The sequence below is a fragment of the Agelaius phoeniceus genome, chromosome 5 (genome assembly GCF_051311805.1).
Source record: "Agelaius phoeniceus isolate bAgePho1 chromosome 5, bAgePho1.hap1, whole genome shotgun sequence".
Lineage (NCBI taxonomy): Eukaryota > Metazoa > Chordata > Aves > Passeriformes > Icteridae > Agelaius > Agelaius phoeniceus.
In genome coordinates, this window is record NC_135269.1 from 53990521 (window position 1) to 54012460 (window position 21940).

The 21940-nt window shown below is 36.2% G+C and overlaps 1 protein-coding gene across 3 annotated transcripts; it reads left to right on the plus strand.

Moving 5' to 3' along the window:
- Positions 1-3679: 3679 nt before the first annotated feature.
- On the plus strand, positions 3680-17803 carry MLC1 (modulator of VRAC current 1). Of its 3 annotated transcripts, none has more exons than XM_054631491.2 (12): positions 3680-3838; positions 4516-4699; positions 6813-6902; positions 8926-8979; positions 9128-9229; positions 10848-10949; positions 11833-11904; positions 12372-12488; positions 13200-13256; positions 14365-14487; positions 15896-16063; positions 17238-17803. In XM_054631491.2, exons 2-12 carry the CDS (start codon positions 4520-4522, stop codon positions 17310-17312), a joined length of 1140 nt encoding a protein of 379 aa, XP_054487466.1. In that variant the 5' UTR covers positions 3680-3838; positions 4516-4519; the 3' UTR covers positions 17313-17803. The 3 variants fall into 3 exon arrangements, with proteins under 3 accessions (XP_054487466.1, XP_077035163.1, XP_077035164.1); XM_077179048.1 differs by lacking the exon at positions 3680-3838 and adding an exon at positions 3847-3982; XM_077179049.1 differs by lacking the exons at positions 3680-3838; positions 8926-8979 and adding an exon at positions 3847-3982 and having other exon boundaries at positions 9143-9229.
- Positions 17804-21940: the final 4137 nt, after the last annotated feature.

Consider the following 21940-nt stretch of genomic DNA (forward strand, 5'->3'; position numbering starts at 1 on the left):
GGTGCTGTCTGAAATTGTGTTCGTAGTGTATGATAGCGTTCGTGCGATGGGACGCCCGAACCAGGGAGAACCCACGGCCCGGCTGTGACCTCCCCTGGGGTGAGAGCTCTGCGTGGCTCTGGGAATACGCCGGGCACGGAGCCCCTCCAGTGTGCTGAAACACTGGGCTTGGAAGAGCATGCACGTGGCACATTGGTGGTTTGTGATGCTCTCAGTAGCAGCCAGTTTCAAAATGATAGGATAAATTCCAGAACGTGGTAAACTTGCCTAACAGGAAAAGAAGGTGCTTTCGACTTAATGTCATTAATAAAGGAGCTGCTGTAGTGCTTGAGGAAATATGATTTCACTGACTTGTTTACTATCTCTGTAGTTCTAGAGATCTATCTCAGTGGTTCTAGAGAGTTACTGTCTCTGTAGTTCTGTGCTTGCTATCCTTGTAGTTACTATCTGTATTTTTTACCAGTTCTCTTCACACAGTGCAGTTCAGATATCTTGTGTAAGGCCTCTTTGCATTTTGTTCAACAAATGCTGTTTCACAAAGCAAAGTTTTTTAGTTGATACTCGGCATCCCAGTATTTTAAATAGGAACTGCCATATAAAGCTGTTCCAGGAGATGCTTTCAGGATGTTGAGGAGAGAGCAGTGTGTAATTTTTTGTAGAAATCACAAAATACACTGCCTAAGTTGTGTGACTAAAGCAGCAGTTGTCTTTGGCAACTTTTTAGTTTCTGGCTGTATGGTTCACTCAGCGTTATTTAGGAAAAGAAGGGCTAGGAATGCATTTCAGATGGTTTAACACTGTTACAGAGTTCTGTACAGTTCCTAGAGCAGAATAAGTTCTGGTTGCCAGTAACTGCACACAGGTTCCAGTGTCTCATTCTGAAGTAACTGAGATGATGCCATTGGAAGGAGAAACGTGCGTGTCTGTAGCCAGTGCTGTTTTTAGAAAAGTGATGAGAGAGCGTTGGCCTCTTTTGGATACATTGATTTAAAGAATTTTAACTACTGTTTTCTTTCACTGAGTTTCCAGTGGGAGTGCTGACAGGGGACTGTTAGCTGGCGTAAGTGTGGTGGCTGAAGAGATTGTGTTTCTGGAAAAGATGATGGTTTACATGAAGGACTAAATCCAAAGTATTTTATACTGGGAGAGCAAATGTTATTCTAGGGGAGCAAGGCATCCATTTGAAGCTATTTCATCTACATTTTGATCTTGGTTCAGTACGTGCCCCAAGACGTGAGACATGGACTGAGGAGTCAGCTTCAGAGAAATAAAATAGGTCAAAGAGCTGGTTTTAAAAGAGGTAAAAATACTCAACAAGGAATACAGCTAATGAGCTAAAATATCATAATTAAATATTGTATGAAAAAACACAAGTGTAGTGCAGCTATTAACTCCTCAGAAAATGGAAGAGTTGGTCAGATGCTAAATGTAAACTTCACCAGAGCTTCAGGTGTGGTTTTCATTTAGATTTTGGAATGTATGTGTGAATCTTCCTTCAGGGCTAGGGAACATGGCCCAGGAGAGAATGCTTTTTCCTCAGTCCTTGATAGCAAAAGTAGGACTCTGACAAGTTTATGTACCTTTTTGTCACACTATCCCTTGGCACTTGAGTTATAACTGGTAATCTGTTTTTTATCTTTTGTCATTACTGTGGGTGATGCTTGCATTGCACACAGCCTGAGGCAAATGACCAAGTATCTGCTATAGCTGCTTCAGGCACACTGACTTATTCAGTGGTCAGTCCTGTGGTGGAAGTATGTAGTTATTCATAGCTGCTCATGATTCGATTTAATTGTCATCCCTTGGCATCTTTTGGCCTAACTTAAAATCAAAACACTTAACTTGTAAATCCTTTTCAGAAGCTTCTCTTGTTGTGTTTGAAATTTTATACTTGCTGCAACCTTTGTGGAACATTCCTATGCATTCTTTAGAATAAGGAGGAATCTCTTTGTACATCACATTTGTACCTTATCTAGCATTAGAAGGTCTTAGTCAATGACTTGGGTTCTGATCTTGCACAAAAAAGAGACTTTTTCTGGAATCAGGAACATGAGGTGAAGGGAACATAAAATAAACGCCCCAGAAAATTTTTAGAGTAGAAACTAAACTTTGAAGTTTAAGTGTTCTTTGCTCATGCTGATGCCAAGTGCAGAGGATGCATTAATTATGCAATGAGCCTCTGTGCAAAAGGGAAATGGGAAATACTGAGAAGTACACAGGAAAGGGGGTAGGAGGAATTTCACAATAACCTGAGAAAACACTGTATAACCATGCTTGAGAGAGGGAACTTTCAGGAACAGTACTGGCTGAAACACTTGGAACTGTGAACAAGTTGTTCTAGGGTTTGAACCCTGCTCTGGTCAGTGGTGCAGGACTTTAAAAATTCTTTTTATTCAAAGAGATTAGATCAAGTAAATACCTGACTATCTCACCGATTTTGTGTAAAAAATAAACAAAACAAAACAACAACAACAAAAAAACAACCCACAAACCTTCTCCCTAAACTGATCAAAAGGGTTAAAATATGATTGTGTTTTGTGTCTATGGTGATTTGTGTCAATCAGTTCCTAGTGTTCACTGAAAAAGCTGTCAGATAAGCAATACACATTTTCCATTAAACCATGGTCTTTGGAAAGTTACAGATAATGGAAATAGTTGTGCAGTGTTTCTTCCATGAGCAGAGGAACAGTAGGGCTTAATTACTTCAGAAAGTTCTGCTTGACTGTGCAATCTTTTTTCCCCCTCTTTTCTAGCACAGTTTACAGATGTGTCTATTGCTGTGTATGGTGTACTAATTCCCTTGTTTAAATCTATTAAAACAACTGTAACATTTTAATATTCTTTCAGTATTGGCTGACATTATGAAAAAAGGAAATCTACAGTCTGTACAAACTGAGAAGTTGTGCTGTTCAGAAGTTTTTCTAGCATACTTTGAAGGTGATGCCCTTCAGAATACTGAAGATTTAATTGTGTCTTGGTTACAAGAGTGTTTAAAGTTTAGACAAAAGACCCTGTCATTGCTGTAGCTGTCAAGGTGCCAACATCTTCAAGATAAAAACGTCCTTTTTTTCCCCCTTTTCATTGCTTAATAAGCAGGAGGACTGGGTCCAATGTACGCTGGCCATTGCATGTCAGTGCTGCCTGCTGGGCTGAAAATATGTTGTTTAGTCATCTGGGTGCTCTGTAAGTGCGAATGACGGCACGATTGAAATGTGCCAGCTTTGTCTGGGCACTCCAGAAAACTGGGCTTAGTGGAAAAAGACAGACAAGTGTCCTGCAGTGAAAAGAATAATCTTGATAGATTTATAACCTCTAAATTTTGAGCTTCCAATGTTGTTGAGATACTGTAATCCTTGAACTTTTATCTGTAGTTTTTTTTTTTAGGAGAATATTGCATTATAAGTGCATTTTGCTCTTTTGAAACAAGAGCTCAATTGTTAGATATTATGATCACCGGGTATTATGATAGCCAAAAGTGGAAAAGTGAGGAAACTTTTATTTAAGATGCTAAGTAAGGGGTAGTACTCAAATAAAAAAGGGACATGAAACTTTTAATTTGTTGGTCTGATTTGGAGGCAGCCCTACGAGATGTAGTACAGTCATTTTCTAGTGTGTTCTCTTAATTAAAATTCAGGAGGCATTTTCCTGTTCCCTGGCTTAACTGAAGTTCTTGCTGTGCTTTTGTTCCATATCTGAATAGATGTTGTTGAAAGCCAAAGTGTAAGGGAGAACTTTTCAAAGCCGGCATGACTCACTGAACGGTGAGAATATCACAAAGTGTACAGGCAGCTGTGTTCACAGGGCTGTTTGAAACTGACAGTTCACTTTTCAGTGGAAGGTAAGCACCAAGGTTTTTAACTGTTGAAAAATCTACAGTAACTTAATTCTAATATAAGATGCTCCTCGTGGTATTTTAAGAGGTTGGGAAGCAGTGAGGTGAACAAAAAAGGATGAAGTGAACAAGAGAAATGGTTGATACTGGGTAAATTAGAAACAGTTTGCTGTAGCTGAGTTATTGTGGGTATGTGTGTTCATGGGTCTCATAGGGAAGTCTGTCATTTTTATATAGCTGATAAAAAGTGTTGAAAACAAATGGAATTTATATTGAAACCTGTTTGATTTTCTTTGCTGTCCTAGAGTTGAAAAAGAAAAAAAGCTTTGTTTATAGAGGTATGCACTAACTAAACACCTCTAAAACTGGTTCTTAGATCTTGAAATAATAATTTGCTGGGGTATCATAGATACACAAACTTTAAATATGTTGGTACTTTTACTATGTCATTATGAACTGTGGCTGTAGGATGAAATTTAGTTAAGGTGTGGAAGTAAGTTGTTAGAAAGTTCACATATTTTGAGATGTAAATACATCCAGTAGCTAAACATTGTGTTTATATATTTTGTCTTGAATACAAAAAAAACTAGTTGAGCGCTGATTTTGGTATGTGAAGGATCTAAATTATATTTTTTCTCTTTCTTTGTAACTTGCATTATTATTATTTAATTGCCTTTGTGAAGTGTTATGACCAGGGAAGAAGGTTACAGAGAAGAATTTAGCTATGACAGGATGCCAACTTTGGAGCGGGGAAAACAAGAGAATGGAAATTATATACCAGATATCAAATCCAGTGACCTTCAGCTGTCAAAGAGGCTGCATCCTTGCTTTAGTTACAAAACATGGATATTTTCTTTGCTGATGGGAGTAAGTACTTTAAATTATAGCAAATTTAAAAATACAGGCCTTAGTGCCCAGTTCTTAGTGCCTAGTGCTCTGTTCTGTTTGACATCATTTGAAGACTAAGAATTTCATCACTGATAGTATTGAAAAGAAATCTTTGTAATAATAGAAAAGAAACATATTTAGCAAATTTGGAATGTAGATTGCTGGTATTCTTTGACTATTTTTTTACTAATCAGAGGTGGTGTATGAAGGCTTATTTTTATCATTGATATTAACCATATAAATAGAGAATAAGTTTGGTAGTGGTAAATATCAGCCCATGTGTATCTATAAGCAGTGCCTTTTGGTAGAATATATAAAGTATGCAGACCATATGTATTCTTTTAAAAATACTTCTATCTATATAATGTACTCTGGCTGCCATGATACCATTTTGGCATTAAAAAGATATGTGGTATTGATTGCCACATTAATCTATCAGGGTTCAATAGCCACATAATTATTTGGTATAATCATTAATGTGGTGAGGTATATACTTGTGCTCCTTACAGAAACAACACAGTGATTTGAATTTTTGTGTTCACTGCTAGAATGACAGGATACTCATCTTGCATGTACATCATATGTTTCTCCATGTTCTGAGCCAAGTTAATTAAACTTCATTATAGCAATTAGAATTTGATCTTTTCTTTTTCTGTCAGCTTGTGTGTTTTGATGCATACTTTTTATTAAGAACTAAGATTGTCCCACTGTTAATATGGTAATTGCTTGTTTATGCACAGTGAATAAAAGTATTGCCTTATTTTTGTGGAAACAGCTGAGCATTTTTTCTTTTCTGACAAACTGCAAGCCTTGGATTTCCTTTCAGATATACTGTCACATGAAAAGAGAGCAAAAGAAGTGCTGGCTTTATTTGCATTAAATTTTCTCACACTTAATTGTCCAAAAGAACAACTGTCTGTAATTTACTGAGTAGTTGTGAATTTTTGGAGATAATAATATTTAATGATCATTTGCTGAAGTCATATTATCAAGAAGAATGAATTTCATGGAAAAATGAAAATGCAATTTTATTAATAAACTCTTAGATTAAGTTCCAATTAGATTTTTCTTCCAAGTGTTTAGTCTCTATCAACCCTTCTGAAAGACAGTGTCCAGAAGAGAAAGTCTGCATGCTGAGCAATGTAAGTCACAGTGAACAGAACCATCTACTTCAGGGAGCAGATGCCAACTGTACAGTGACATCAAAGTGGCTGATGGGCTGGTTTGGGGCAGAAACAATTTGATGAGCATCAAGCACAATTTCAACTCGTGGTTCCATAGACTGTTCTAACAGTCTGCCAAAATTTTCTGTGTGTGTTTATACATGCACATATGCTTTCCTTATTTTCTGTCTTTTTTTGACAAGGACTCTTTAAATACCCCCAATAATTTTCTAACATGAAAAAAATAACCAAATAAAACAAAAGAGCAGTTCTGTCTCTTACCTTTCCCAGCTCCTTCAAAGAAATGCCTACTCAGAGGAATGACAAGGAAAACCAAAATAATGTTAGTAGAAGACACTACTGGCTTATTGCAGAGTGTGTAGCTGTGGTAGTTATGAAATAAACTTTTTAAGGTAAGAGGAGCAGTTGAACATTTTTGGATGTGCCACTGAATGAAGGCAGGAGGAGAATATGAAGGGATGTAGGAATATAGTGGAAGAAACTTCATTAATGTATCCCAATACTATTTTTATTCCTGTGTTCTAGTTGGCAATTGCCCAGCTGCCCATATGCATAATGAATATTGGTGGACTCAAGCAGGGAATGCAAAGTAGAGACATAGCTGAGGTTTCTGAAACATTTTTACCACTAAACACTGCAGTTACCTTTTGACTTATATTGAGGTATTTGCCAGGTCAGGACAAAATTCTTGATTTAAACATGAACATTGTTCATTATTAGGTCTTGGTAACCAGCAAAATATCTTCAGAAGTCAGTGTATTTTGATATTTTTCTTCAAATTTATTCACACAAAAACTGCATTCTTAAAAGTAGCTCAGTTTGAAAGGGGTTGATTACTGATTTATGTCTGACTAGTTTTTTTTTAACAGTTTTATTTATATAAATTTATTTTATTTGTTGCTTTGCAGACTTGCCTCCTTATTACTTCTGGATTTTCACTATATCTGGGAAATATTTTTCCATCTGAAATGGATTATTTACGTTGTGCAGCAGGTTCAGTAAGCATTCTTAATTATTTGCTGTGGCTGTTTGACAGCAAATGCAATAGTAAATAATTTTTGTGGTTTTATGTCTTTTATTCTTTCTTTTTCTACTGCTTTTCTTCATGGAAGATTTAATTATATTTAACAGTTCATTAAATGGATTTTTGTTGCATGGTTAAAGGAATAACTGTTGTCATAAAGACAACTGAGTTTGTGCTACCATTTTTGTTAATCAGCTCACCACTGGCATGCAAGATTAATCTGCTGAGCAGTTTTCCTGTGCTTGATTTTAAGAAAAATTTTGTTGCTATGTATTTGGAAAGTTTTCTGGCTATATGCTATCAAAATGTATTTCATATTATATTGTGAAGTGTTAATTTTTCAGTTTATTTTGCCATAATATCCATGTACTGAAGCAGACTAAAATTCTCTTGAATATTATTATTTTATTAGTAAAATAATGCATTAAAGTAAAATAATATGCATTAAAGATGGCTGACATTTTCCAGAGTGCAATATTTTTTTCTGTACTTTGAGGGGTGCATATACATGTTTACTGTATTATATATACTTAGTTTGAGCTTTAGATATTAATAAGTCTCATGTACTTGCTTTGTTTATGGCAACATTCTGTCATTGTTATTTTCTCAACTTGACTTTTATATTTGTTTTTAAGTTAGGTTCAAGATTACTTGAGACAAACAAGTCCCAGGAGTTGCTCTGTGAATGAGTTATCACTTGGGCTTCCACTAACAGTGTTAAAGTTGGAGGAGTTTAAGTCAGTATCCTCACAGATACCTTATTCTCTACAACATTGGTTTAGTTACTGAGATGTCTCTTTCTCTGCCCAAACCTTGACTCTGAGCTTCATGTTTGAAAATTTCCAGAGACCTGGTAGATCTTTGGCTGCAGCAGGTTTTCACCTTGGGTTTGAAGGTGTGCATGTTTGGTGTCTGTATGTGAGGAAGGTGTTGGAGCTCCTGCTGCAGATGGTGATGTTGGTGCAGTCGGAAGAGCCTAGAGAGATGTGGAGCCGGCTGGCCACCAAGTGTCTCGTTTAGCCCGAAGCTGAGTTGCTCTCTGGACTGTCACCATCTGGACTAGTACTTGAATTAAGTTGCCTAAACATAGTCCTGTAGTGTTCTAGGAACTCCTGTGTATCCAGGACATAGAAGAATGTTTTAATTATATTCAGTAAAGGTCATTTAGGTGTTGAGGAAGTGCTGCCAAGAATTTTACATATCAGTATTATTCTCTTTATAGTGTTCCATTGTTAAGCCATTAGGGTTCAGGTGTGTGGGAAGAGAATTAGAAATGTGGCATTTATTGCATGATTCATTATTTAACATAAGAACACTTTTATTATAATTTTAATAGGCATTTGTGTAAAATTGAGTTGGATCTGTAATGGAGCTATGTCTGTTGTGGTGGGGAACAGCGAAGGGATAGAGAAATTACTTTGTGAGACTTTTTATTTGTGCGTGACTTTTCCATTTATCTATGTCCTCAAGTAGGGAAACATAGTTCCCAGTGAGCCAAAAGGACATCCCAGGCACAATTCTCCAAGTTTGTCTTGACTCAGCAGATTTTCACAAGGTTCTTCAGAACTGTTTTGAGATTGGGCAAATTTTAGCTTACTCATTGAGGATGATGTGTGTCTAAAGAATGTGCAGGCCCAGTTTGGGAGTAGCACTGTTTTCTCCTGCTCAAGGATCTCAGGCCTTATAGAGTTAATTTAAACTAATGAAGGCATGAAATACCTCATGAAAGACTTTCTTTCTTTTACTCATCACATTATGCTGGGTAGTTAGTAAAAACTAAGGGATATGGAAGGTATATTTAAACTTCTTGTAATTCTCAGACACTGACTGTGATTAATGACTTCAGTCAAATGAAACTTTTTCTTCAGAGTTTCTGATCTTCTGTTTGTCTAAGTGTACTGAATATGAATTCAGACACATAAAATACATCTATAGAAGTATATATAAAATTCATTGTGCAGAAGATCCCACTAGTCTTTTTTTTTTAATTTTCCCAGTGTATTCCTTCAGCAGTTGTGAGCTTTGCTATAGCAAGGAATAAAATTAATGTGGTAAGTATGAAACTTTATTGTCAATTTTGTTTATTTCTCTATATGTCTATATCTATCTATATAATCTATCTCTGTATATCTGTATGTGTGTTCATATTCCCCCGTGTTTAAAATAAGAGAAAAACCCCATTCTGAAACTGTTTTTCAGATACCAAATTTTCAGATTCTCTTTGTCTCTACATTTGCTGTTACAACGACGTGTTTAGTTTGGTTTGGATGCAAACTTGTCCTCAATCCATCAGCTATAAATGTAAGTTACTAAAACAATTACTAATTGTGATACATTTATCATTGTTAAAAAACAAGGTGGGGAGGACATGTCATTACTTTGCTGCCAATATCCCACTATTCCTGCTTGGTCTGTGAGGAGAGATCATACAGCAGTAACCTTACATTTCTCTTTGCCCAGTGTTAGTTACCTGCAATAATATTCAGAAGAATCTAATTTATTTACTCTTACTTTTTCAATTTTTGTTATTTACTTCATGTACCTAGGACTAATTGAGATAGATAGTCCATCAGTTCAGTTCCAGTGCTTCTGGAGTCAAACTTGTGCATCTACTTGGCACTGCACTGCCAAGTGTGACATGTGGCCTTGCCAGCTCATATCAGTATTAGTGCTGTGTCAAGACATGTCTAAATCATGGGAATTTTAAATCTGGATTAAGTTGTTCTGCAGGCCACACATTTGCACTTCTTTTGCCTAACAAGTACTGTATTCTTCATTGTGGCACATTTTCTAGAAGTTTCTCAATGACATTTATCACTGTTTGCAGAGTTAGTACAACTGTACAGTCTTTTGGGTACAGCAAAGCACATAGTTTCAATTATCATTTCCTAAGCAAAAGTGAATTTCAGCGTCCAAAAAAGCCTCCTAAATCTACCACTTACTACATTTTTCAAAAAACATGTGCTGCAAGATACATGTCAGAGAAAGATGGAGATTTCATCATCAACAAAGCAGGTCTGACATGAGGAAACAACATAATTCTGTTCTAAGTTGTTGAACAATGGTTTGCTGTAATTTTATAGGTTTGGAATAGTGTCAGTTCTTCCTAGACTTTTGGTACTTTGCCCCAATGGCCTGACTGACTACCAGATGTTTTTTTGGGCTGCTGATGGAAAAACATGGTGCTTTTGTCGACAAGATAGGGTGATCAATTCTTCCTAACTTGTGTGCCTCTAGGAAATGATTCAGTCCATGCAGTGTAGGTGTCTACCTCTTTTCATGAGAATAATAAGGAACAAAAAAGCAACATTAAGTATTGCATTCACTTATTTGTCTCTTGAATATGAGCAATGGCAGCACCCATGTTTTTGCAATGTAGTCTGCAAGCATTGTGAACCCATGAAGAGTGTTTGTGAATGTTTTGCCAGCACTGAGCAGGGCACAGAACTGGGATCCTTGGTGCAGTTCTTTGGTTTGTGTTTTCATTCAGTGTCCAATATGGTAGCACACAGTTTGGGATTGCAACCTAGGAGTTGTGACCTGTGGCCCTCCTTCCCCTGAGAATGTTCCATTAGTTGCTGCAGTGTTCTGGGTTCACATAGAAGGACCTGCAAAAAGCAAACGTACCCAGCAAACACTCACTTATCATAAACTCCTCTTCTGGAGGACAGCAATAAAATCTTCAGGCAGAATATTTGCATAAATGAACTAAAAGTTTCTTTCTTAGGTTAGGCATTCTGAGTATTATATTGTTCTTGAAGTTTGTCAAGAGCCAAGAAAATAGATAACAAAGTATGTAATCAGTAGATGTGTCTAAATCTGACAGAAACTAGACAACCTGCCTAATCGTGCTAGACTCAGCCCCTTTATTTTTGATATGGAAGACATAACTCATTTATATCTGGGATTTTACTGACAGATAAATTTCAACTTGATTCTACTTATTCTGCTGGAAATCTTCATGGCAACTACTGTGATCATTTCAGCTAGGTCTACTGAAGACTGCTGTGCAAGAAAGAAAGTAGGTACCCTTAAGGATTGTGCATGGTAAAAAATTCTCCATTTTCCTGTATTACATATGCCGAAAATTTATTGGCAACACCAGTATATAACTTTGCATGCTAAATAAATATAAATAAAAGTAATGTACTAAACAGTTATTTCTTCTTTTATCTTTTAAAAGTGCAATGACTCCTCTGCTAAATTACCTGTTGAAAATTATACAGCACAGTTCTTCGAATATCTCATGAATGGGCACGGCAAATTTTTTATTTCTGTTTTGTAGAATGAAACTTGATATTGGAAAGATTAGGGTACTATAACTTGCATGTATGCAAACAAAACCTTTTTGAAGCCTGATGTAGAGAAAGTATTTGTCTTGTATGCCAGTTTGGTGGTATCTGCACAACTCTTGGCTTCAGGATTTGGGGGCTACTGATAAAAGTTTCTTTATTCACTAGTGATTTCCCAAACCCCACCCTCATTTTTCTACAACAGTACTTCTTTTAGAATGAAGCAAACATGATATGCCATTAGAAATACTGGTTAATAAAGTTGTGTAGTGCCCTGTCTTCCTTTGTCTCCTGCTGATCCACATCTGTAAAACCTGAAGGCTCAGGAGAAAAGTATATTCTTTGAAGGTGTAAAAGAAAGACAAGATGAAAATATTTCATTATTGAATGGTGGCTGTTGAACAGCTAATCTGGTACTAAATAATTTGGTTTTCATGTAATTGCTGTTGTCTGACCCTGGAGAACACCGTGATGTGTCACTGTCACCTCTTCTGGGCCAACCAGACATTACATACCACTGTTAGGACCTGTAAGAGGTTGTATAAGATTTCTAGAAAGAAATGTATTGCTTTGTATACTTTTTATAATGATTTTTTTTTTATTCCCCTCTAGAATGCTGCACACGACAGTGCCGTTGTTTTGAGCAATGTCAGCTTTCCTGCTCGAATTCTGAAGTCATACTCAGTAAGAAAAGCATTGTTTCATTGAATCAATTTATTATTTCACCTTTCTAAGTGCTAAAGTTCTTTAAAGACAGGAAGAGATCACTGTAGCCAAGAATTGAAAGAATAAAGACAAAAATGAGAGATACGGTAAAATATTTCCTTTTAGAAGATTGCAAAATAAATCACAACTGCTCTTTATTATGGGAAGGAGACTATCTAATGACTTAAGGATAAATAGTGTAAGCTGAACTATTGTTTGGGAGAACTAATAAATGAAAGCATAAATATGTATAATGAAGCTGATCTTGTTTTCACTTAAGCTAGCTAGTGTTTTGCCATAGTTTAGATATGGAAAACATAGACTTTATGCCTAGCTAGTAGCATAAATGTATTTTATTCTTTCTGCTGAGGTCCTTTCTATACACAAGTAGGAAATTTTGTGTTCAAATATGTTATTAATAATTTGTGTGCTCTTATTTGTTTTAGGTAATTGAGGTGATTATTGGAATTTCATCAGTATTTGGTGGAATAATTGCTTTGAATATGGATGTTCTAGTCTCAGGTCCATACCTCTCAGTAACATTCTTTTGGATCTTAGTTGCTGTAAGTAGTGCAAATAGAAGCTACTCCTTTAAAACAGTGTATTTTATTCAATTTTTTTTTCACTTTTCTCCTCCCACTGGAGTATTTATTTGGCTCTAATACTGTTTGGGAATTGCTGCTTAGCAAATTAATTAAAACTTCAATATACTTAATATATTTATGCAATATTTTTGATCTGTTTTGGTTTGCAGTACTTCAGTTCTGATACATTCTCAGTCCGCAATTCAGTAAAGTGGAAATGAGTATTAAAACAAGGGTATTACAAGTGAGGTGATCTGTCAAAAAAAGTCATAGGTTTTAGAATATTTTAGGTTGCAAAAGAAAATGTTGAGTTTAGGTTTAGCATGGTAGAATCCTTAGAACATCTTATTTAACCTCTCAGTTTAACCTGTTTTAAAAGTCTGAGGCTGTGATTGGTAACCCTTATCCCTAATAACAGCCTGTACCCAGGAGCAGTGGATTCATAAAGGATGTTGTGCCACCCTGCTCGCCACGAAGGATTTGAGAAAGAAGACAATGACCACTAGGTTTATATATATGTGTCTGTAAAATCCCTTTGCATGAAGTGGAAAAAGTTCATAAACAAGCTTTTCAGCATTCAAAATTCACAAAAGAAAAAAGCTGTGAATACTGGGAATTACTGTAACTCAATTATAATTTTTGTAATTTTCAAGTCAATAAATACTTACTTTGTTACACTCTTTTGTTTAGTGCTTTCCAAGTGCTATTGCAAGTCATGTAGCTGCTGAATATCCAAGTAAATGTCTGGTAAGTGTGTAAAATTCTTTAATTAGAGTGGAATAATGCTAAGAAACTCTGCCTGATAGTGAGCACTAAGTTTGCTGGCTTGTTTTTAGCTGCTTCTATAAAATGTGACAAATATGTAGCAGGAGTGTTAGCTGGTATCCCTTAAAAGAACTCCGGTAGCCCCTTTGGAGGCCTCATTTCATCAGTTCTAGAAAAGAATTTGAAGAGTTTGGTTGGTTGTTTAGGGGTTTTTTTGTTTGTTTTGTTTGTTTTGTTTTTTTGATAATTTGTAGTGATTCCTTGGGAAAAGATACTACTATAGAGAAATGACATACCTCATATGGTATGCCAAGAACTGCTTTCAAGCTCCTGAGAGTAGGTTCCCTTTTTCTTTCATTATCAGTTGTGGTTTCTGAAAGAAGAAAATTAGGTGTGCAGGCTGTGCTGGACCTAGAACCTATTTTAAACAAATTCTTCATCTTTGTGATTAGCAGCAAGAACTAATAATATTCAGTAGAGTGCATTTATTCCTTGAATGTTCTAGATGTGTAGTTAAGGCTCCTTAAAATATCTGTTGTAATTAATAGTCATGTGACCATATTTAAGTGAGTAATGAGGCATAACCACAACTGAAGTCAGAATATAATCCTGTAGGGGTGATTTTTGAGTGAAACTCAGCTGCTGTTGTATGGCAGTAAATTTGCCTCAGGACACTCAAATTTATTTGCATAAGATATTTTATGTTGCAAGTCTGCAATATTTGTTTTTAATTCTCATTACTTCATATAAATTGAAGAATAAATGGTGGCTTTTATACTGGCTCTCCAGATGGGGTGTTACTTCCTCTATGTGCGTGTGGAAGGCACTTGTAAAATAAAACAAAAATGTCATCATCTGTATTGAATGAAATATGAATTACAAGCCAGCAGTGTTTTGGCTAGGAAATTTAGGTTATACAAAGCTTGCTTCTGTATCCTCATGAAATGTGGATAGCTCTTAGTATTTGTGTTTTATGTATAATCTTACACAGTTTTACACGCTTCTGTTATGTTGCTTCAAGGAGACATAGCTCGCAAACCAGAGTTAATTTTTTAGATTATTATTTAACATTTATTATCTTATTTTTTAGGTTGAGGTCCTGATTGCCATTAGCAGTGTTACCTCTCCTTTGTTGTTCACTGCTTCTGCATATTTATCCTTCAGTATCATGCAAGTTGTTGACATCTTTAAAAGTTATCCACCTGCTGTTAAAGTATGTGTTTTTATGCAATTGAAAAATAAACTTCTATATGTTACAATAGCAAGGCAGTAGCAAATTAGGGAATATATGAAGACAAGGTACTGCATTATAAAGATTGAATAAAATGTTATAGAAATTATTTAAAAACTCTTGTTTGATTTATTATATAATTGAAAGTATGTTGCATCTATTGGCACCCTGAAATTGTAGTTTTAAAAATATAGGATTTTATTCTAAAGACACCATAAAATAATATATAGCATGCTAGAGTCCTTGAGACTTTTATAGTTTGTAGTATTTAAATTAAAGATTCGAGGTGTCCTTGAAGAGTACATTTTTCTGTTTCTTAGGATGCTTATCAATCGTTGGGATTGTAAGCTTACACCTGGATTTATTCAAAGTATGGATTTGGACAGAGAAGAAAAAGTTTGCAAAGTTTAAAGCCTTTCAGTATGAAATGTTACCTGTGCATTGCTGAAGAGCTTTTTTGTGCTCTACTGGCAAAGTGTGTTGCCAGTCCCGGATGTTGTTCAAAGAACCACTTAGGGGCATTAGACCAATGTCATTAAGAGTCTCCACTAGTCATTAAGGAGTCTTGTAACTTTAGAAGAAAAGAGGGAAAATGTTTGTTAAACTAATATCTCAGGGACTGGAAAATAAACTGCTGAGTATGTGATCCTGTTCTTATTCTGGAGGAGTGTTGTTGAACCTCTGGAATGGTGACAGCTTATGGAGACATCCCCTCTTTAAGTAGCTTCTCCTGTCACACATATTGGAGACAGATGACTACACTGTCTAGACAGTTGGTGTGACCCTGCAGAGCATGTCTTACATTCTCACTCTGCTTTGTGTGTGGTTACAAGAGTGGGCTGCTCTGCACAGGGTGATGAGCTATGGAGCAGGAGGAAACAGCAAGACAGAGAAAGAATGGTAACTTCATTGGCAAGCAGAGCAGTCCTACAGCACCCCAAAAAAATAGTAAAGGAAGGCAGGTCCAGCCATAGTAGCCAGGTGCAGTGATTGCCAGGTAAGTCCACAGTACTGAGGCAGATCCAAGGTCATCCGGGAACTCAGGTCAGCAGGGCATGATCAGAGCCAGCAAGGCACGGCCCAAACACAGCTGTGACATTGTTTAGGTCAGAACCAGCAGTTAGACACTATTTTAGAGGATAGTTTTCTCAATTCTGTTCTGTTTCCAAAGGAAAAGATAATTTGACAGATTAACATTTTCTTAGAAGCTATAGATCTCTTCTACTTTGAACAAACTCAGGCACTAAAATTTTGGTTGAAACTTTATGCTGAAATAAACCATAAATTATAATTTGATTTAAAAAGTCTAGATAGGAATTTTTAAAGTATAGAGATGGGAACATTATCAAATATTTTATTCAGGTAGTTAACAACATATGTCTATTTTCAGCAATCCTATGATGTACTCCTGTTGCTTCTGATGTTGATGCTGCTAATTCAGGCATGCCTTACTATTGGAACCGTAATACAGTGTGTGAATTACAAGACAAAAATGAAACTACAAGATTCAGCATGGACACCATCCCAGGTTAAAAAACAGGAATACAGAACAACAGAGGTTTGTATTTACACCCACTAGAAAATTTGAAAATACCTATTTTAAAATACTTTTTTGGGGTAATATTTTGTGGTCTTAAATTCTGATCTTAATTCAGACCACAATTAAAAGCTGTTCTATGAAACTTAATTTTGTAATCAAGAGATAATAGTTTCCTGGTTAGATGATAACTGGGCATGACATGGGGCACAGAACTGTACCCCTTAGGCTTTCCTTTGCTGTACAGAGCTACACCCTGTATCCTTAAAAACTCTCAGAGTGTAACTCATGCTTACTGCAGTAAGAGAGTGCTGGATTCAGTCTAGCACTGGATAGAAAGTGCTGGGAGCAGAGATTGAAATCAGTCAAGTCAGTAAACAGCTGCTAATGGAAAGTGGAAGCTTTGGAATTATGTCCCTTCAGGCTGCTGAGGCTATTTGGTGTAGGTTGTTTATTTGCTGGATCTGTGTCCTGGGACTTAGGTTCTATATAAATGATGAAGCACAGCAGCACTTCCACTGCTGCAAGTCATGTCTTGGAGCATGGGTCATGGCATGGCTAAACAGATCTCTGCTGGAGATTATTGACAAAAGTATTCCTGGTTTGTGAGTCACTGAGAAATTAGGTGTGAGTTAAATGCTAAAAGGAGCACTTTCTCTGCAAAAGCAACATTTTTTGCTTACTTTTTAGTATTTAAACACATGAATAATATTAGAGGTGAAGTTGCAAGTCCCTTTGGCTTTTCAGAAGTCTGTGTTTTTAGACAAGACCTTACTTTGTTTGCATGTATGTAGGTAAATCTTGCTTCAGTTGCACCATGATAGGCTGCTTCTGGCTTTGGGATTAAAGGTGTAGGTGCAAAGGCTTTCAGTCATATTTTAGAAAAAGTCTTGAAAAAATGTTCTAAGTTACTTGTTTAAAATGGGAATTTGGCCAAATTTGGCCAAGTTTCTTAGACCCAAATATTTCAAGTATTGTACAATTTACACTATTTCATTTTATATCCTAAATATAAACTCTATAATATACAAAACGATACAATTTACAAATGTACAGAATATTTTAATAGCTCTGGCTGTACCTATTTACATTTGTATTCTGCTAGATTTTCTCAGGTATTTATTTGCTTGAACTTCAGTTTTTAATCAAAACATTTTTTCATTATTGCATTTGTCTTAAATTTGTTTACTTTTAGGTTTCCAATAATACCTTAAAGGATTTTGACAAAGATAAAGCTTGGAAGGCAGTTGTGGTGCAGATGGCTCAGTAGTTTGGATTCTACAAATGCAGCCAACACAGCACAATCCAATAAAATAAATCAACTGTTTGAATGAAGGTTTAAAAACTTACATTTTTAAACAGCACTATAGTTGCAGCAGTAGGAGCCATGGAATAACACAGTAAATGATGTATCTTTCTAATAATTTTAAAATTTGTTGATAATATTTTTAATACATCTGTCTTTTCTGTTGGTATCTGTAGCCTAGTATTTAGAAGATACCTTTAGAAAAAGGTAATGAGTCACATGGATTTATGCTGATGGCAAAGTAAAATATTGCAATATGTAGTAGGCTTCATATATTTGCAAGAGATTGTTGTAACTGCAGTTATGCAGTCAGTGTGACTGATAAATGCTTTTGTAAAGTTATGAGTACAAGTCATAATTGATGTTTTTGCTTATACTTCACTTTTGTAGGAGTTGTAAAGTGTTCTGCATCTTATTGCTTTTATATAAATAAAAGTCTTTATTATGTGGAAACTTGAGAATGTGGATTGACATTCTAATCTGAGAGGTGACAACAGAATATTCTTTCCCATTAAACTTCAGTTTCTGGACTATTAAATGGGGGAGAGGCTTTTTCTGAGTGCTGGGACACAAGAGCTGCTAGCCAAACTAAAACATCCAACAAACAGAAGCAACTGGCCAAATAACAGAAGATAATACTGATATTGAAAGAGATTTTTTTTTATTTTTTATTTTTAGGTATATTACTTCTCATTTATTTCTTTTCCTAACTATTTTTAAAAGCTATGCAACTTAGCTGCCCTGAAACAAGGGACATCCCCCATACAGATGGCCTTTTCTTGTAGCTGAACTATGGGTACAATTGGGTAGATTTCAAACTCTATTAGAATTTCCAAGTTAATAGGAATTCTGGGGTAACCAGGGTGATAGCTGCTGACAAGGTGGTGAGGTTATTTTTTTTCTGGTTTTGTTGTTTTATTGTTGGGTTTTGAGAGGTTATAGACTTTGAAGTTCATTCTTTTTTAATGTGAAATAACTCAGATTGTTTGTTCAGAGCATGCTGCAAAGATTCCCTCTTTGCATTTGAGAAGGGGAAAGAAAGAGAGAAGGGTGTGTAGTGTGTGGAGCCTTTCAGGCACAGGAACATGTTTCTTTTCATTTTGGGAAAGCTGACAGTTATTCTGGATTTAAATACATAGAGGCTACTCTTTCAAGTTTAGAGCACTTGCTTTTTAAGAGTGTGTATACAGCAACCTCCCTGTCCACCTAAAAATAATAGGGTGTGCTTTTGGTCCAGACTACTACAACCACAGGCTGCAGCTGCTGTTTCTTAATTATTGCAAAATTTCATGCCTGTACTGGTGGTACTTGTGTGACCATTCTCTCAATGTAACAGATAATTAATTGTGTATCTGCTACAATCCTACCAATTTTACAAGTAGGAAAAGTTAGGTTGGCGGTACCCTATATTTTTGAAAGTTGCAAAGAAATAGTTACAGTTCTACCTAAAAATAAACATCTAACTTCCTAAATCTCATGCATGAAACTGGAAAAAGACTGTAGAGTGTAGAAGTTCTTCATGAATCATTTAAAGTAAAAAGAGATTAATATGTAGAATAGCGTGAATGTAACTTAACCATTTCCTTGATGGTTTGCTTTATGTTATATGGTAAAACACTTTGTTCAACTGAATCTGTATCTTTAATAAATTATCTCTATGTTTTCTGTCAAGTGAAGATGGGCATTGGTTATCCAGGTTAGATATAAGTAGATATTACTTTTGTAAATGATTTAGGTGGGAAAAGAAATTAAAGGAAGTTGCAGAGCTGATGGAATTTCCTTTCCACAAAATGCTTAGACAAACAAAGCAGACAAAGGCACTTTAACTTCCTTTTGAGTCAAATGGCTTGAGGTGCTGTCTTCTAAAGTGAGAGCATTTTAAACAGCTCCTGATTTTTTTTTTAAATTTTATTTTTTTTTTCTGTCAGGAGTGACTATGAAGAAACAAAGCATATATAATAGGAGATGTTTGCATTTCTCTTGGGGAGCTAAAGTGTTTTAATAAGACGTGAAGAAAATAGCATTAATCAAAAAAAGAGAGAAAAACTAAATAGCCTTAACAGGATGATTGAGTTAAAATTTGAATTTACCCTGAGATAAGAAATATTTAAGATATATGAGTGTATCTGAGGTTTTTTAGTCATCTTAGATTAACAAGGGATGGGAATAAAAAAAGATTGTAATAGAGCTGCCAGCCATAGATTCTGCTTTGCAGTGAAGATGAACATCCCAGGGCTCCCTGCCTGGCCATGGCTCCCTTCCTGCTCTGTTCAGCACAGCAGAGACTGGACAATCTCCCTGCATGCCTGGTAAACTAGGAGCCCCAACCATGGATACCTCTCTGGAGGCTGAATTTTCTCATACTCTGCCAGAAGAAAAATCATGGAGGTAAGAGGCAGGCTTTTAAAATCATAATTAATGTAGGGCTGGCTGCTGACATGAAAAGCATTTCTCAGGCAGAGAAAGTTTCACTGTAAATCTCACTCTGTGTGTCAATGTTTTTGTAACTCAAACCAACACCCCCATCCTTCTTTACTAAAGGACTTTTTGTATTGATGTTTGACACAGTAAATCTTGATAGCTTGAAGCTTTAATTAGGGTCTGCTGGTTGACGATCTATTTCCACAGCAAAGCTAGAAAACCTGTTAAAGGACAAAAATCATATCCCTCTCTGAGGTCAGCCTGGTGAAGAAAATGTCTATGTGCCATGTTAGAAGGGTTTCTGCTTGGAAATGTGCCATTTCCTGCCTTGCTGGGTATCACTGCAATTAATGCCATGGCTGACTGCTTAGCTTATACCAGGAGTTAGGTTCCTAGCTTAAAAAAGATAGCTAAAATTAAGAAAAGATTTAACTGGGTAAGATGAAAAAAAAGAAGACTGAAGCATCTCCTGAAAAAAAATAAGTTGTGTGCACATGGTGCATGAATGATTTACTTTTAGTTGCAACCCCTCCACATGTGCTAATAATTCCAGTTTCTCTGAGCTTTAAGTTCATAGAAGTATAGATTGTCCACAAAAAATTTGGAGAGTTATGAAAATAATTTTTTATTATTCTTTTACTTTTTTCTAAGCAGATTTTTTTTAACACTCAAGTTTTTCATTTTCTTCTTTAATAATTTTATTAATGATTTCAGAGAGGTCTAAAATGATTTTTTTAAATAATAATAAAAAAATTCCTTTATTTCTTTAATAATGCACGGGACTTTCAGCAACCTAATTTGGAACTAGATTATCTTTAAAATTCCCTTTTAGCCCAAACCACTTTATGATTGTATGATTCTAATCTTAGGAAAAGAAAGTCTTCAGCATCTGTGGGTTCTGCCTGGTGTGTAAGCAGTGCACCTAAGGTGCTGCCTATGTTTGCTGTCATTGCTGAATGCTCCTGACTCTTGAAGGAAAGGGATGGTGGGTGAGGAGAGTGAGGGTCCCTTTGAATCACACAGATGAAAAGAGTACTGGTTGTCTTGGACTGTGAATCAGTAACTTGCTGAGTACAGAAGCACTGGGCAGCTTGTGTTTCACCAGCCTGTCTTGTGTCTCTCTGGGCTACAGGTGCCCTGCTGGTACCTCTGCTGCTCACCTGCCCTGGCTGCACAGGCTCACTCTGGACAGGAGATACAGGCACGATCCCAGAAAAGTGCAGTTCCCAAGCAGCTCTGAATCCCTTGTGAGTATTTTGTTGTGATGATAGTAGCACCTCACACCACTCCACTCCAGAGTATGACAAGAAGCTGTTCAAGTTATAATGTCCTATGGTTAATGTATGTGGTCTGGAGACACAATGTCTGTTGCTTGGAGCAGGCAATACAACTGCACACAGGGTTAAAATAATAGCCAGGGGACTGTTATAGCATTGTATGTGTGCCTGTGTTAGTGAAACTGGGAAGAACATAGTGATATGTCACAGGGTCCTCTTGCAAAATGTAGTGTGAATGTGGCTATTGTGCTGCACAGAAGCCTGGGACTTCTCCAACATGGATGTGATAGGGACATGCCTTCCAGCATAGACATTGATGTTAATTTAACAAAGTCAAAAAGTAATATAGCCAAAGCAGAAATCTCTTGGGAGTTTTGTGCTTAAACTCCAACACATCAGGTCACAAAATCCATTTCTGGCTGCCTAGGTATGTCTGGTGATACATCTGTCCTAACTTTCATTTTCAAACGTTTCCCGTACAAACTTGACCAGTGGTGGAATGATTTTCTCTTTTGAAGGGGGCCAAGTATGTATCCAAGCATACTTGACTAATTAAGAAAAAGGTACATGACCTGATGGTCCAGAGATCAAACTTGACCCAAGAGAAAATGGGGAATCTAAAATACTGGATTTCACTCTGTACTCTAAGGTTGACCTGTGCACTTCATTAAAAACACCCTGAACCACCAAGGCACCATCCTGAAATGTGCAAGATTTGGACCCAAACCTTCTTGGACTGAAATGTTTAGATTCTGGCTTTTCTGTGTTCTTGACCAGTGCTTTAATAAAGATCTAGGGTGCAAAATATCTCTATTTTAAAATATCTCAAAGTGCAAAAGAAGGCCCTTCCTATTAAGGGTTTTTAAAGGATCTTTTTTCTGAAGATGGAGGGAG